This window comes from Lampetra planeri, unplaced genomic scaffold (genome assembly GCF_965212315.1).
Source record: "Lampetra planeri unplaced genomic scaffold, kcLamPlan1.2.h2 scaffold_2217, whole genome shotgun sequence".
Lineage (NCBI taxonomy): Eukaryota > Metazoa > Chordata > Hyperoartia > Petromyzontiformes > Petromyzontidae > Lampetra > Lampetra planeri.
The window spans coordinates 1-15,195 of NW_027614987.1; the positions used below are offsets into that span (position 1 = coordinate 1).

Sequence of the window (15,195 nt, forward strand, 5' to 3'; positions counted from 1 at the left end):
GTGTACAGTTGTGGCTGGCCACAACTGTACACAGCTGGCCACAACTGTAGACTAGGGCCTTCAAAAGTCTCAAATGTGTGCACGTACTCGCAGTGCCGGATTATCCTAAGAGCAAAAGTAGCTACATATGATTTCGATTTAAAGCTTTCGTGACTGCAGGGATTCATATTCTTGGTTCTTTCGGTAAAGTCACGTAGAAGGGAAATAATAAAATAATGAAAATTAAACATAATACAATTATCACGACGTTTCGGCCACAACGCAAGCAGCCGTCCTCAGGTGAAGAACAGAGTTGTCGGAAAGACAGCATCCTAATGAACACTGCTAAGACAATTTGAAAAAAAACGCCACTTTTTTCAAATTGTCTTGCTGTGGTGTTCACATCTTATGATGATTGCTTGTGTTGCAATCAAAACGTCGTGAGGATTTTATTGCTTTATTTTTATTATTTTATTATTTCCCTTCTACGTGACTTTACCGAAAGAACAAAGCATATATCTACATATGCTGCATGCCCATAACCGCGTTTACCCTTTCAGGTCGATAGGTGGCACCCTGTCATTGCATATGTTATAAAGGGCACTAAATACAAAAAAAACACGGAAATATTAAAACACATAAACTCTTAACTTGCACAGTAAAGTAATTGTATTTTTTAAATTTGCTATACAGCCAGATAATACGAAAAATCGCTAACCTTGAACACCCAGTTGTTCATAAAAGTTGAAGGCGGTATAGTACTATGGTAATACAGCAAGTGCAGAATCACTGAAACGGAATTGATAGCTTGAAAGTGTGGGGCCCGTAGCTGCATATGTAGCAGCTACTTTTGCAATGCGGATAATCTGACACGGGATACAACGCTTGATGGAGAATAACTATTTTCTATTGAACTATTTTTTATTTTACCAGGTAAGGCGCGCTGAGCTATACAGTAGCTTTTCTTTCAGAAGCGACCTTGCTATCACAAACAATAGCTCAACGAAGTGGGCGGGCTTACCGTGTGGACGTGTCTGGTAGTAGTCAAAATACTTTGAAACGCACTTTGATTCTAAAATCGTGGAGGCGGAAAAATATTCCATCGCGAGCAATTGGAATAAATTAACAAACAACACAAAACTCAACACATTCGTCAATATCAACACTATTCTGTGTGTGTGCGCTGGCGTGGCCTTAAAATGTAAAAAAAAAATACAGGCGACGTTTCGGACCAACGGCCTTCTTCACAGGAGATATATTTAAGTCTATTTAACGTGGGCCTCTTTAGCTCGGTCGCTTGCCCCTGATTCTGTTTGCTTTTTTTTTCCTGCTTTTCAAGCATTGCGCATTGGGAAACCCTCGGATGGAATGCCGCATTAGACATCTCAATGATGAATTATCATCATCATCATAGGGGGCTGGGTGGATGCCACCGTTTTGCAGTCTATGCACGAATCTCAATGCGTCTCGTCGGCCCCAACCCTCCAACCCCCCCTCCCAAGCCCCGCCCCTCACGTGAGGTGGGGGGGGAGTGTGGGGGGCGTGGCAGCAGCGCGCGGCGGTGTCTCCTGACGCGCGCCCATTGGCCGCCTCCGCCTCGCGCCATCGCACGGTGCCGTGGCGAGCCCCGCCGCAATTGGCTAAGCGCGCGTGACGTCACGGGATATCCCCTCCCCCCCCTCACACGTGTGAGCGCGCGGGAGAAACCACGTGGTGGTGGTAGGGGAAGTTGGGGGTGGTGGTCACCTCACCGTCAGTCTCCCTCAGCCACTCCGCCCTCACGCCTCACGGCGCTGGGCCCAGTCCCCCCCGCGCTCTTAGTGAAGTCGCCGGTCCAGTGCAGTGACAAGAGAGACGCGGGTTGGTTGCGGCGGTGGTGGTGGAAGTTACAAGAAGCCCAAAGGCAGTCGACTGGGTATCCCTCAGTGTGAAGACGAAGAGGCTGTTGGCTCATCATCATCATCCTCCTCATCATCCTCCTCATCCTCCCTCAAGCCGCCTCGCCGCCCTAGCAGGTAAACACAAATCTCCGAGCGCGGTCGTCTCCCTCTGTCTGTGCGGCGGTCCGCGTTCGCAGGCCCTGTGAAGGGATTTACACAGGCGGCAATTATTTCTGAGGTGATTTTAAAAAAAAAATTGGTTTACATTTATAAGGCGTCCCTTATAAGAATCATGGAGGCTGGGGGGTGGGTTTTCAAACCTTTTGGGGGATTTTGCCCAAGGGTCTTTTGGGGGTCGCAGTCCCGTTAGATGCGCGTGGGGGTTAAGGGCTTCAATGGGGGTGTGTGGGGGAGAGAGAGGTCGTAACTTGGGCGGGGGTCGTTGAGAGGACCTGGGATCTGGGGGTCGTTGAGGGGACCTGGGGATCATTGAGGGGATCTGGGGGTCGTTGAGAGGACCTGGGGGTCGTTGAGGGGACCTGGGGATCATTGAGGGGATCTGGGGATCATTGAGGGGATCTGGGACCTGGGGGTCGTTGAGGGGACCTGGGGATCATTGAGGGGACCTGGGAATCATTGAGGGGACCTGGGGATCATTGAGGGGACCTGGGGATCATTGAGGGGACCTGGGAACTGGGGGCCGTTGAGGGGACCTGGATCTGGGGGTCGTTGAGGGGACCTGGGGGTCGTTGAGGGGACCTGGGACGTGGGGGTCGTTGAGGGGACCTGGGAACTGGGGGTCGTTGAGGGGACCTGGGAACTGGGGGTCGTTGAGGGGACCTGGGAACTGGGGGTCGTTGAGGGGACCTGGGACGTGGGGGTCGTTGAGGGGACCTGGGAACTGGGGGTCGTTGAGGGGACCTGGGAACTGGGGGTCGTTGAGGGGACCTGGGACGTGGGGGTCGTTGAGGGGACCTGGGAACTGGGGTCGTTGAGGGGACCTGGGAACTGGGGGTCGTTGAGGGGACCTGGGAACTGGGGATCGTTGAGGGGACCTGGGAACTGGGGTTCATTGAGGGGACCTGGGAACTGGAAGTCGTTGAGGGGACCTGGGGGTCGTTGAGGGGACCTGGGACCTAGGGGTCGTTGAGGGGACCTGGGGGTCGTTGAGGGGACCTGGGATCTGGGGGGGGGGGGGGGTCCCGTGACCTGTGTCAGGGATTGGGGTGTCGCTGGGGAGTTGGCGGTTATGACTGGGATCACCTCGGGTGCCTGTGGTCAGGCATTGCGGGTCTGAGCTCATTGCTGGCGTTATTATTGGAGGTATTCGATGAGCAATAAAGCTATTTTTTATTCACAGATGTGCTGCCGTGGATGATGCTGATAGCATGCGGGGAAACCTTCATCCGGGAGTGGATAGACCGTGGGTGCATTGTTTAGAGTGACTTGCGCTCCGCAAACGAATGTCAAATTTGAAACCCTCACCGAGTCTCAAGTCTCCTTGCGCACGAGGGCCCTGCCACTTTGGGATGTTTGGGCCAGAATCCCGTGAATAATGCGACGAGTCGTTTGGCTTCGTGTGGGAGGAAAACGGAGAACCTGGAGAAAACCCCGTAACGTACACACAAAACCATTGCTCAGAATCAGAATATATTTATTTTCTATTTAGCCTCGAGGAGGAATCCGATGAGTTACGAAGCTTTTTTTTTCAGAAGATGTCCAGTATGGGCGCGTCAGCGAGTCACAGCGGCGAACAATGCACAATACACAATCGCAGTGCACGGTAGGGGAAATGGCAAGTCGCTAAATAATGCACGATCCGAGCCCTCGCGTGAGTGCCTCGTCCAGTCTTGTCAGATCTCGGAAAGCTAAGCACGTTTGAGCCCGGTTAGTGACCGGATGAGTAGCTGCGGATGCTCGCCAGCTATTGGTCAGTGGTGGTGGCGGCTACTCTGCACGTGTGCTGCAGTCCAGCACCGTGGAGGCAGCTAGGTTAGGATTGGTGGATCGCAAACAGATGGCGGCACAGCAAAGATAAGGACTCCCAGATGTTTCGTCCGTATGGGTATTGAAGCAGAGGTCGGACTGCACTTGTTGTTGGTACGGCTCATCGCGTGGCTGCTGCCTTCCCCGCTCGTCTTGTGGCTCATCCCCTGAGTCGCGCGCTCTCTGTGCAGCGGCGCCGGCTGCCAGCGCGTCACGGGTTAAAATGACTGCAGGCGTTGGGCTCTTGAGGCCTGTGCGAGGTAACAGGAGATGACAGCACAGCCAATGGGTGTGGTTCACAGGTAGATTTCCACTCGCTGAATTGTACGTACGAATGTTGAGCTTCTTTCGCGCACCGCACGTAGCCAATCGGAGGGATTGAATCGCATCTATGTGGAGCTTTGAGTGTCGCTGTCGTATTACGATGTGGTGGGGATTCCTGGAAAAGCCAAAATCCCATTCGTGCCATTTGCCACACATCCAAATGTAGCAGGATCCTCTTGAGATTCCCCGGATAATTTTGGGTGACTTAGTATTTAGCTCACCGCGCTGTGAATCCAGCGTGCTCGATTCGATTCCCGCCCATGGCTAACATTGGTGGCTAAGCGATATCCGAATCGGTCTCGGGTGCACCTCCTCCTCCTCCCACTTTTTCACCGACACACGATGGCCAGCACGGTGAAGTATGGTCATATGGCCCGCACGACCCGCATGCCGTAGAAAGTCCCCTCATTCATCTATCCGCGCGGTAACGAGAAGACTAAAACGCACGTGTGACTAAATCGTCGCTCCTCCCCCACCCCTTCCCGTCTCTAATCTCCTCCATTACCGCCCGCCCGTTTGCTGTCGCCGCGTCAGCATGCCCAGCACGATGGAGACCGGAGCACAGGGAGGGGGCAGCTGGCCCCGGGACGTCGGCATCCTGGCGCTGGAGGTGTACCTGCCGGCGCAGTGCGTGGACCAGGCGGAGCTGGAGAGCTACGACGGGGGTGCCGGCCGGCAAGTACACGGTGGGCCTGGGCCAGACGCGAATGGGCTTCTGCACCGACCGCGAGGACATCAACTCGCTGTGCCTCACGGTGACGCAGCGGCTCATGGAGCGCGCGGGCCTCAGCTACGGCAGCATCGGCCGGCTCGAGGTGACGTGCGCGCACACACAATGACGTGTGTTTGTGTGCACGTACACAAGCACTTATGTACGCGTGCACAAGCATGTACACACGCCCGCGTGCACACATACACAAGCACGTACACAAGCATGTACAGAGGCATACGCACATACACACAAGCATGCGCAGATATACATACGAGCTCGCACAACCCGTAAGGCTCGCAGAAACCCACAGATGCGCATGGCGACCCGTAGACTTACAGAGACAGCCACAGACTTGCAGAGATCCACAGTCGTACAGATTCATATCGAGACCCATAGATAGAGACCCCACGGACTCGCATAGAGACGCGTGTACGCAAGAGGGGAGAGGTAGGAGGGCGGGCACGGGGAATCGGTGAGAGAAGGTGAGAGAGGTAGGTAGTGACGGGGGTGGTGGGGGCAGTGAGTGACGGGGGTGGTGGGGGCAGTGAGTGACGGGGGTGGTGGGGGCAGTGAGTGACGGGGGTGGTGGGGGCAGTGAGTGACGGGGGTGGTGGGGGCAGTGAGTGACGGGGGTGGTGGGGGCAGTGAGTGACGGGGGTGGTGGGGGCAGTGAGTGACCGGGATGGTGGGGGCAGTGAGTGACGGGGGTGGTGGGGGCAGTGAGTGACGGGGGTGGTGGGGGCAGTGAGTGACGGGGTGGTGGGGGGCAGTGAGTGACGGGGGTGGTGGAGGCAGTGAGTGACGGGGGTGGTGGGGGCAGTGAGTGACGGGGTGGTGGGGGCAGTGAGTGACGGGGGTGGTGGGGGCAGTGAGTGACGGGGGTGGTGGGGGCAGTGAGTGACGGGGGTGGTGGGGGCAGTGAGTGACGGGGGTGGTGGGGGCAGTGAGTGACGGGGGTGGTGGGGGCAGTGAGTGACGGGGGTGGTGGGGGCAGTGAGTGACGGGGGTGGTGGGGGCAGTGAGTGACGGGGGTGGTGGGGGCAGTGAGTGACGGGGGGTGGTGGGGGCAGTGAGTGACGGGGGTGGTGGGGGCAGTGAGTGACGGGGGTGGTGGGGGCAGTGAGTGACGTCGGTGGTGGGGGCAGTGAGTGACGTCGGTGGTGGGGGCAGTGAGTGACGGGGGTGGTGGGGGCAGTGAGTGACGTCGGTGGTGGGGGCAGTGAGTGACGTCGGTGGTGGGGGCAGTGAGTGACGGGGGTGGTGGGGGCAGTGAGTGACGTCGGTGGTGGGCTGCGAGTGACGACGGCGTGCGGTCATGCCGGCGGCGCAGGTGGGCACGGAGACGCTGGTCGACAAGTCCAAGTCGGTGAAGACCGTTCTCATGCAGCTCTTCGAGGAGTCGGGCAACACCGACGTGGAGGGCATCGACACGACCAACGCTTGCTATGGCGGCACAGCCGCCCTCTTCAACGCCGCCAACTGGGTCGAATCCAGCGCCTGGGATGGTAAAGGGCGCGTACCCTCCCCCCCCCGTCCCCACATTTACCAATTGTATGCAGCCCCCCCAATCGCCACTTTAACTTCCTAAAAAAAACACACAAGTTACTGATTTCCTGCTCGAATGGAACATTGGAAGCAGAGGTCATTTACTGAGCGAGTGGAGGAAAGTCCACGTTGCTATGACGGGGGCGGGGATGACATGCGTGGGAAGTCCCACGCATGTCATCAAGTACAACCACTCGCTGTTGAATTCTCCACAAAGTGGTACTCGCTCTTCACTTTACTGACACCGGAGGGATGATGGCCCTTATCGACACCCTCACCGGGATTTTAACTTGCAACCTTCTGATTGCGAGCCACCCCCTCTACGGCTGAGGCCAAATTTCAACCTGGGAGGCTCAACTGGGACGCATGGTGAGCTTGGCATAGTCCTGCCCGTGCATCCACGAGCACCGCCCACTCGACCACTAGCACCGCCCACTCGACCACTAGCACCGCCCTCTGCTCTGCTGGCCCCGCCCACTGCTCAGGTAGCCCCGCCTACTCAGTCGCTATCTCCTCCCTCTGCCAGCAACATGGGTTCAACATGAGGCCAGAACGTTTTAAACTGGAGACAAAATCCCAATTGACAGTCAAAGTTCCCGGGGGGTTGGGGCGGGGTGACACCGGGACAGGCTTTCTGAAACTTCTGGGGACTGTCCCGGCCTCAACCCGGGACTGTTTGGCAGCCTCAACCTTGAAACCCACCGCTCACCCCCAGCCAGGGTCACTGGGGGGGGTAGGGGTGACATGGGGATATGGAGAGGAGCAGGGTCCGGGTGGGTCCGGTTGCTGTCGCGTGCGTTGCGATGTTGGTCGGGGTGATTGAAGAGGTGGTTGTGTGCGTGCCGGAAAATTATCACCGCCGGGCAGTCGTGTGTGCGGTGGTATGCGGTGTTGGGTGGTGGTGGTGCGAGACTTTGAGCGGTGGGAGCGTCGAGGTTGAGTGGTTGGTATTGAGTGGTTGGTGTTCAGTGGTGTTGAGCGGTGTGCAGTGTTGTCGAGTGATGGTGGGCACTATGCACGGATAGATGCACACCCTCGCCCAACAGATGGACCAATTGTCTTGAATCCAGATCGCGAGTCTTGCGTTGACCCGACGCCCGTGCACCGCAGGTCGCTTTGCCCTGGTGGTGGCCGGAGACATCGCGGTGTACGCGACGGGCAGCGCACGCCCCACCGGCGGCGCCGGCGCTGTCGCCATGCTGGTGGGCCCCAATGCCCCGCTGGTCATCGAGAGAGGTGAGGAGCGCCGCGCCTCCACTCACGTCGTAACGAATGTCACGGTGACCCTAACGAGCGTCACGGTCACAGCACTCGCCGCGTGACCCCAACGAGCGTCACGGTCAGCAAAAGGCCACTCTGTGAATATCGGTCTCTGTGTGAGTCTATGTGACTGTGGGTCTCTGTGAGTCTGTGTGACTATGGGTCTCTGTGCGAGTCTGTGGGTCTCTGTGTCTGGGTTTGTATTTCTAAAAATCACAACAAAGACAAAATCTTCGATGTAGCCTCAACAGACGTTTGGTGCAAGTGCTGATAGCGAGCACCAATTAAGGCCGGTACTGCACACGAGGGGGTGGGTGACCAACACCATGCCCGATCACCTTTGTCTCCCCAGTGGCAATGTTTACACGCCACACCAGATACTTATTTGAAACGGAGTTGATCTAGAGGAGGCCCAGGACCGATTCAGATAATCATCACTGCTGTTGCCGTGAGCCTGAATTCAGCTTATGCAGCACGCTCACCGCAACACTACCGCTCCCCACAAAGGCACTCAAATAGACGCTTAATTTAATTACCTCTAATCAGAATCTAAATCTCCTCCCCAGCACCCCCTGTCCACCCACCCAGTGGGACAAACGGCTCGTCATGTGTTGCGGGTGGGGTCAAGTGTGGGTAACACTGTCAGGCCTGGGCACGTCGCATGTACAGCACGCACAGCGCGCGCACGGCTCGCGACGACGCCACTTGCCGCCAACAGTGTTGTGAAGGTTCGGATGTGGAACCTTTGACCCGTGTTGTTGCGTCTCTTCACTCCCGCGTCCCCCTCTCCGTCGTCCTCGTGACGGCGCCACCAGGCCTGCGCGCGACGCACATGCAGCACGCGTACGACTTCTACAAGCCGGACATGCTGTCCGAGTACCCGGTGGTGGACGGCAAGCTGTCCATCCAGTGCTACCTCAACGCCCTAGACCGCTGCTACCACACGTACCGCCGCAAGGCGCAGGCGCAGTGGCAGAAAGGTGAGAACCCCTCCCGGCCCCCCACTCCTTGCCCTCCATGCCACCCCCTCCCCCCCCGGTTCTGGCCGCCTTCCCACACACAGAGCGAACCTGCGCACGCGACGAACGATCCCGGCAGCGATTTGAGACAAGGGCGCCACGGTGGCCGGGAGATGTTATCTCCCTGGCCGGTTATGCAGGAAGTTGCGGATTCAATCCCGACCCTGACGCCTGCTGCTGTATATTTGGAGTTTGTGTGTCTCTCTCTCATCATCATCACGGTGGCTAGGAGATGTTAACTACCTCGCCTGGTGTACAGGAGGTCGTGGGTTCGATCCCGACCCTGATGCCTGTTGCTGTATATTTGGAGTTTGTGTGTCACTCTCTCTGCCCATGGTCGCGTGGCGTTTTCTTCGGTTCCTCCGATTTTTCCCTCCACATTTAGAATCAACGTCACGCGTTTCGAGTATTTTGGCTGCTATATATTTCCACACGAAAGGCCACTTCGTTGAGCTACATAGCTCAATGGGGCCTTACGTGGTAAAATAGAAATGGTTCGTAGTTTAGTTGAAAGTTTTATCGTCATCGTTGTTTTGTCTCCGTGGGCCGCAAGACGGGGAAGAACGGCACTTCACTCTGGCCGACTTTGACCACATGGTGTTCCACTCGCCCTACTGCAAGCTCGTGCAGAAGTCGGTCGCTCGCCTCGCCCTCAACGACTTCCTGTCGGAGCCGAGCTCCGACACGGAGCAGGGCCCGTACGCCGGCCTCGACGCCTTCAGGTGGATGCCCCCACGGTAGCCGGGAGATGTTAACTACCTCGCCTGGAATGCAGGAGGTCGTGGGTTCGATCCCAACCCTGACGCCTGCTGCTGTATATTTGGAGGTTGCGTCTCTCTCTCATCATTATCACGGTAGCCGGGAAATGTTAACTACCTCACCTGGTATACAGGAGGTCGTGGGTTCGATCCCAACCCTAACGCCTGCTGTATATTTGAAGTTTACGTCTCTTTCTCTCTAATCATCATCATCATCACGGTAGCCGGGAGATGTTAACTACCTCGCCTGGTATACAGGAGGTCGTGGGTTCGATCCCGACCCTAACGCCTGCTGTATATTTGGAGTTTGCGTCTCTCTCTAATAATCATCATCACGGTAGCCGGGAGATGTTTACTACCTCGCCTGGTATACAGGAGGTCGTGGGTTCGATCCCGACCCTGACGCCTGCTGTATATTTGGAGTTTGCGTCTCTCTCTCTAATCATCATCATCACGGTAGCCGGAAATGTTAACTACCTCGCCTGGTATGCAGGAGGTCGTGGGTTCGATCCCGACCCTAACGCCTGCTGTATATTTGGAGTGTTTGCGTGTTCTCCCCGTGGTCGCGTGGATTTTTATCCTGGTCCTCCGGTTTTTCTCTCCACATTTAGAATCAACATAATGCATTTAGAACATTTGGCCGCTGAAAATTTCCACCTGATAAGCCACTTCGTTGATTATATTGTTTGTGGTCATCAGGTCGCTTATGAATAAGAAGCTAATAGCTCAGTGGACTTTACCTGGTAAAATACAAAAATAGTGAAATTATTTTTGTGATTTGCTTACCTTTTGTATACTTTGCACTCCGATTGTGTTTTTGAATTGTTTGTTATTGTTCATTTTTGACCCGCACCTACTGGACATGTGTGAAACAGAGCTTCATAGCTCACCCATGTCTCCTCACCAATGTCTCCTCGGCCTGCAATCTCACCCGTGTCTCTTTCTCACCCTCTCTTCGCTCTCCCGCGTCTCTCCACCTCCGTGCCGGCAGGACGGTGAAGCTGGAGGACACGTACTTCGACCGCGACGTTGAGAAGGCCTTCATGAAGGCCAGCTCCGAGACGTTTGTCCAGAAGACGCAGCCTTCGCTGCTTGTCTCCAACCTCAACGGGAACATGTACACGCCCTCCGTCTACGGGTGCCTGGCCTCGCTGCTAGCGCAGTACGTTCCGTGACCATCGCCGTCACCATCATCACCATTGTCATCGTCATCATTACCATCGTTACCGTCGTCATCACCATCATCATCACCATCGTCATCACCATCGTCATCACCATAGTCATCATCATAATCGTTGTCATCTTCACCACCCCCTAACACCACCTCATCCCCCGCACCCCCCAACCCAGAAATTGGTCGGGCGATCTCTTGTTGTTTAACTTCATTTGTTTTGTTTGAAGGGACAGATACGTGAAGGAGGCATCTTGTCCGCTTGTTCATTCGGTTACTTCTTCTCGTGTTTAGTTAGTTGTCCTTCCCCCGCACCTCCGATTAGCACGGGTGGCTACGTGCGGTGTGAAAGAAGTTCAAAATATATACATACATCATCATCACCATCATCAAGTAACACAGTCGTCAGCCGGGCAGTGGTGGCGCACGCACGACTGTGATCCAGGCGAGGGTTGGTGGATCACCGCGCAGGTTCTATGAAACTCCCCTCGGTGTGGGGGGACGTCAGGCAAACTGCAGGGGGGCGACACCTTGACCCGCGTCTTCACAGTCCAACGCAAATACTCGCCAACGCAAATACTCGCCAACGCAAATACTCCAGTGCAAATACTCGTCAACGAATCGACGCTTCGCGAACAATAATGCCGCCACACACGCCTTACGATTGGTTAACGCCGGATGCCGGCGGGGGTTGGCAGAGAGTGGGGTAGGTGGTGGGGGGGGGGGGCGTTGAAGGGTATTGAGCGGTGGTGCAGTGGTTGGCGCGCAACGCCACGAAACCCAAAAGTTAGATTCCCGCTCGCGGCCACCAACATCGGCGACGAATTCCTGAACCGGTCCTGGGCCTCCCCTAGGTCGACCCGGCCTTCATTGCGTACCCGGTGCAGTGTGCGTAATAGCAATGGAGAGAGACAAAGGCGGCCGGGCGTGGTGCTGGCCACCCACCCCCTCGTGTGCTGTGCCTGCCTTGTTGTTAGGTGCCACTCGCTAACAGCACTTGCCCCAACAGAGGCTACACGGGCGGGGGGGGTGGGAGGGGGACCTTTGTCTTTGTGCGACGTACGTGGCAGATATCCGATGCTGTGCCAGGAAGAATGAAAAAAAACAACAAAAAATCGCGAGCACCCTTTCACCTAATTCTCCCAGACCGCGGGCAGATTAGCGAGAAAGGAAAACGTAAACCACCGGCACCACATGCATTGCACAACTTGGGCCGCCCCCCCCCCCCATCGGCTTGTTGTTGCAGTAACCTGATGCGTGGGAGAACCTCAAAAATTGGCGGGGGGGGGGGGTAGTTGGGAGGATGCCCCCCACGCCGTCTCCAAGTGCAGCAGCTTAGGCAGGATCGCTCCGGGTCGATATTAACGAGGGGGGGCCCGCCCCCCCCCACCCCGTCCCACCGCGTGGAAACTATTTGGCGCCGCCGCGTTTGTTGCAGGAGGCTCGCGGTTCGGATCAAGGCGGGCCGCCCTGGTTATTACCGCGGCGTGTGCGCGCTTATTAGCCTTCTCTGGATGGCGTACGCGGACGATGATGAGCACGCGACGTCGCCGGATGTCCGTTCTGAAAGTGGGGAGCGGTGGCGGCTAAGTGGTCAGCGCCGCGCTTCGAATCTGACGACCCGAGTTCGCTTCCCGCTCTCGGACCAATAACAGTGTGATGGCTAATGTCTGGGCCTCCCCTAGGTCGACTCAAATCGGTGCGGTGGTGTGTAAACGTCCCCATTGGGGAGACAAAGGTGGCCGGGCGTGGTGCCAACCACGCCACTCCCTTGTGCGCCGTGCCGACTTTCATCAGTGCTGCTCGCTGACAGCACTTGTCTGAACGGTCTGTTAAAGGCTACACGGGGGATCTTTGTCTTTGGTGGCGGCAGGAACTGTGCGCAGGCGTTGGCGGGGTCTCGTGTGGGCGTCTTCTCCTACGGATCCGGCCTCGCCGCCTCCATGTACTCGCTGCGAGTATCGTCGGATGCCACGCCAGGTACCGCCAGCACCGCCACCACGACCACCGCACAACCGCTACCACCACCAAAGCACCGCCACCACTCGCGATCTTGCCACCGCAGCGATCACACAAACACTACCACCGCCGCACAACCATCGCCGCCACCACCACCAGCAAAAGTACCGCTGCCAGTCGCACAAACACCACTGTCTTAGTACCGCAACTATCACACAAACACCACCACCACCGCACAACCGCCACCACCATCACAGTCACGTTCACGTTGCCACGGGCACACAAATACCACTACGTTCACGGTCACACAACCATGACCATACAACCACACCGCCTCCCACCATCACCGAGATCACACCCCCATCACACCCCCATCACGACCGCCGTACCGCCATCACCACACGACTATGATCACACAACCAACATAACCACCACTACACAACCATACAACCACCACAGCCACCAGAACCACCCCACTCCTACCACACCACCACCACCAGGCTTGCCCACACCACCTTCACGCGACAGAGACGTTCGCAGTTCGAGCCCAGCGGCCACCCTGGTTAATAGCGCGGAGTCTGTGAGGGAGAAGGTCAGAGCCAAGCTCACAGCCAATGGGTGTGCTTGTGTACTTACTCAAACACGCACACGTATGTTGGGGCGTACTCGCTCGCTCACGCGCAACTGCGTTGGTGTGTACTCGCTCACGTGCACGTGTGTGTGTGTGTACTGTACGGGGAGCAGTAGTGTATCAGTTCCGAACCAGGCGACCCATGTTCGATACACGCTCACGGTCACCAACGCCAGAGACGATTATCTGAAACGGTCTTGGGCCTCACCGAGGCCGATTTGGCCTCAAATGAGTACCTGGTGTGGTGTGGAAACCTCGCCACTGGCCGGACGTGGTGCCGGCCACCCCAGCCCCCCTCGTGTGCCGTGCCGTGCTGGCCCTTACAGCCGCTGCTCGTTAACAGCCCTTGCTCACCAACAGTCTGTTGAAAGGCAACACGGGGGATCTGTGTGTGTGGTGGTGGTGGTGCAGGCTCGAGTCTGGAGCGCCTGCTGTGCTCCCTGTCGGACCTGCCCGCGCGCCTCTCCGCGCGCACCTGCGTGCCACCCCAGGACTTCGCTTCCGCCATGAAGCTCCGCGAGGAGACGCACCACCTGGGTAAGCGAACTCGCGCACACAAACACAAAGCTCCCCACCCCCCCTTGCCACCGGCACCGGGGCAAGTGCCGTTCACGAACACCGACGAAGGCCCAACAACACGGCACTGATGCCGGTCCGTGCAAATTTGTGAAGGTGGGGGGGGGGGTGGGGGGGGGAGGGGGGGGTGTGGGGGGAGGGGGGGGTGTGGGGGTGTGGGGGGAGGGCGAGGGGGGTGGCGGGGGGTGGAGGATAGAACTCGTTTCAATGCAGCGAGCCAACTGATGTAAGTTGCTGCGTCTGGGAAATCAACTCGGGTCACTGGGATCATAGCGCAGTGCACTAACCGCCGTGCCAGTTACCACTCAAAAGACAAAGACCCCCCCCCCCCCCCCATATAGCCTTAACAGACTATAGGGGCAAGTGCTGTTTGCGAGCACCTATGAAGGCCGGCACCGGTACACGATGGGGTGGGAGGGCAGGACTATGCCTGGGACTACGCCTGGCCACCTTTGTCTCCCCGGTGGTGATGATTACACGCCACGCAAGGTACCCATTTAAGGCCGAGTTGATCTATGGGAGGCCCAGGATAATCGGTAATAATAACCGCTGATTTGAAACGTTCCCGGGATCTTTTTCTTTGTGCTTTTTTGTGTTAGTAACAAAACCAACCCAACACGTTCGTCAGTAACTCTGCGTGTGGCCTTACAGATGTAGGGGTGTTAGAGAGAGAGCCGTTATGCATGGCAGCTTATGGGAAACAAACACAGTGGGCGGGGCTACGTGAGTGCACGGGGGGGGTGGTGCTCTCAACGACGTCCGCACCAGGCAGCCCGGGGCCCCACCCCTCAGCGGGGGTTGAGTATAAAGGGGGATGTGTCAGAGGGCTCGGGGCAGAATGTTAAAGCTAAACGAGTGAAGAGCGAAGATCGTCTAGCTAGAGCCCTGGACTCCCCTGGGACGCCGCCCTTGTCAGGGCCGCGCAGGACCGAGCCAGCGGCGTGGTCCCGAGAACCAGAGCTAGTGCTCTGGGACTCCGGGTACCGTAGCCCGACTTACCAGTGTCGGGCCAGACAGCCTCCCCTAGCCCGTTAGTGGAGGACTAGGAGGTAGGTCAGAGATAGCTAGCAGTGTATTCCCAGCTAGCCGGGTGAGGGGGCCGATACCCCCTCCAGTATTGTATGTCCACAGTTGTGACTACTTGTACGGAATAAATACGTGTGCCTCACCAACGGTGTCCAAGAGTCATCAACGGTACTTCATCTAGAGATAGAAGTAGACAATAGGCGACAATTCAGGCAATGGCCCTTCAGAGCCCACAGGGAGGCGTAGAGTCTGGCAGCGGTAGCAGCAGCAATAGCCGAGTAATTTGTGGTTGGCGTAATTAGGGTGTTTACAATCGTTCAATTTACAAAACCGGTTTGCCGCACATGTGGAAAAGTTTATAGCAGTAAA

The 15,195-nt window shown here is 56.8% G+C and overlaps 1 protein-coding gene across 1 annotated transcript; it reads left to right on the top strand.

Moving 5' to 3' along the window:
* The first annotated feature begins 1,687 nt into the window (after window positions 1–1,687).
* LOC144740494 (hydroxymethylglutaryl-CoA synthase, cytoplasmic-like) lies at window positions 1,688–13,893 on the top strand. The gene is given in 10 exon segments (XM_078623347.1): window positions 1,688–1,994; window positions 4,704–4,830; window positions 4,832–4,984; window positions 6,212–6,386; window positions 7,537–7,662; window positions 8,502–8,666; window positions 9,259–9,427; window positions 10,455–10,625; window positions 12,508–12,614; window positions 13,636–13,893. Coding segments are annotated over 9 exon segments (1,428 nt in total). The 5' UTR covers window positions 1,688–1,994; window position 4,704; the 3' UTR covers window positions 13,872–13,893.
* Window positions 13,894–15,195: the final 1,302 nt, after the last annotated feature.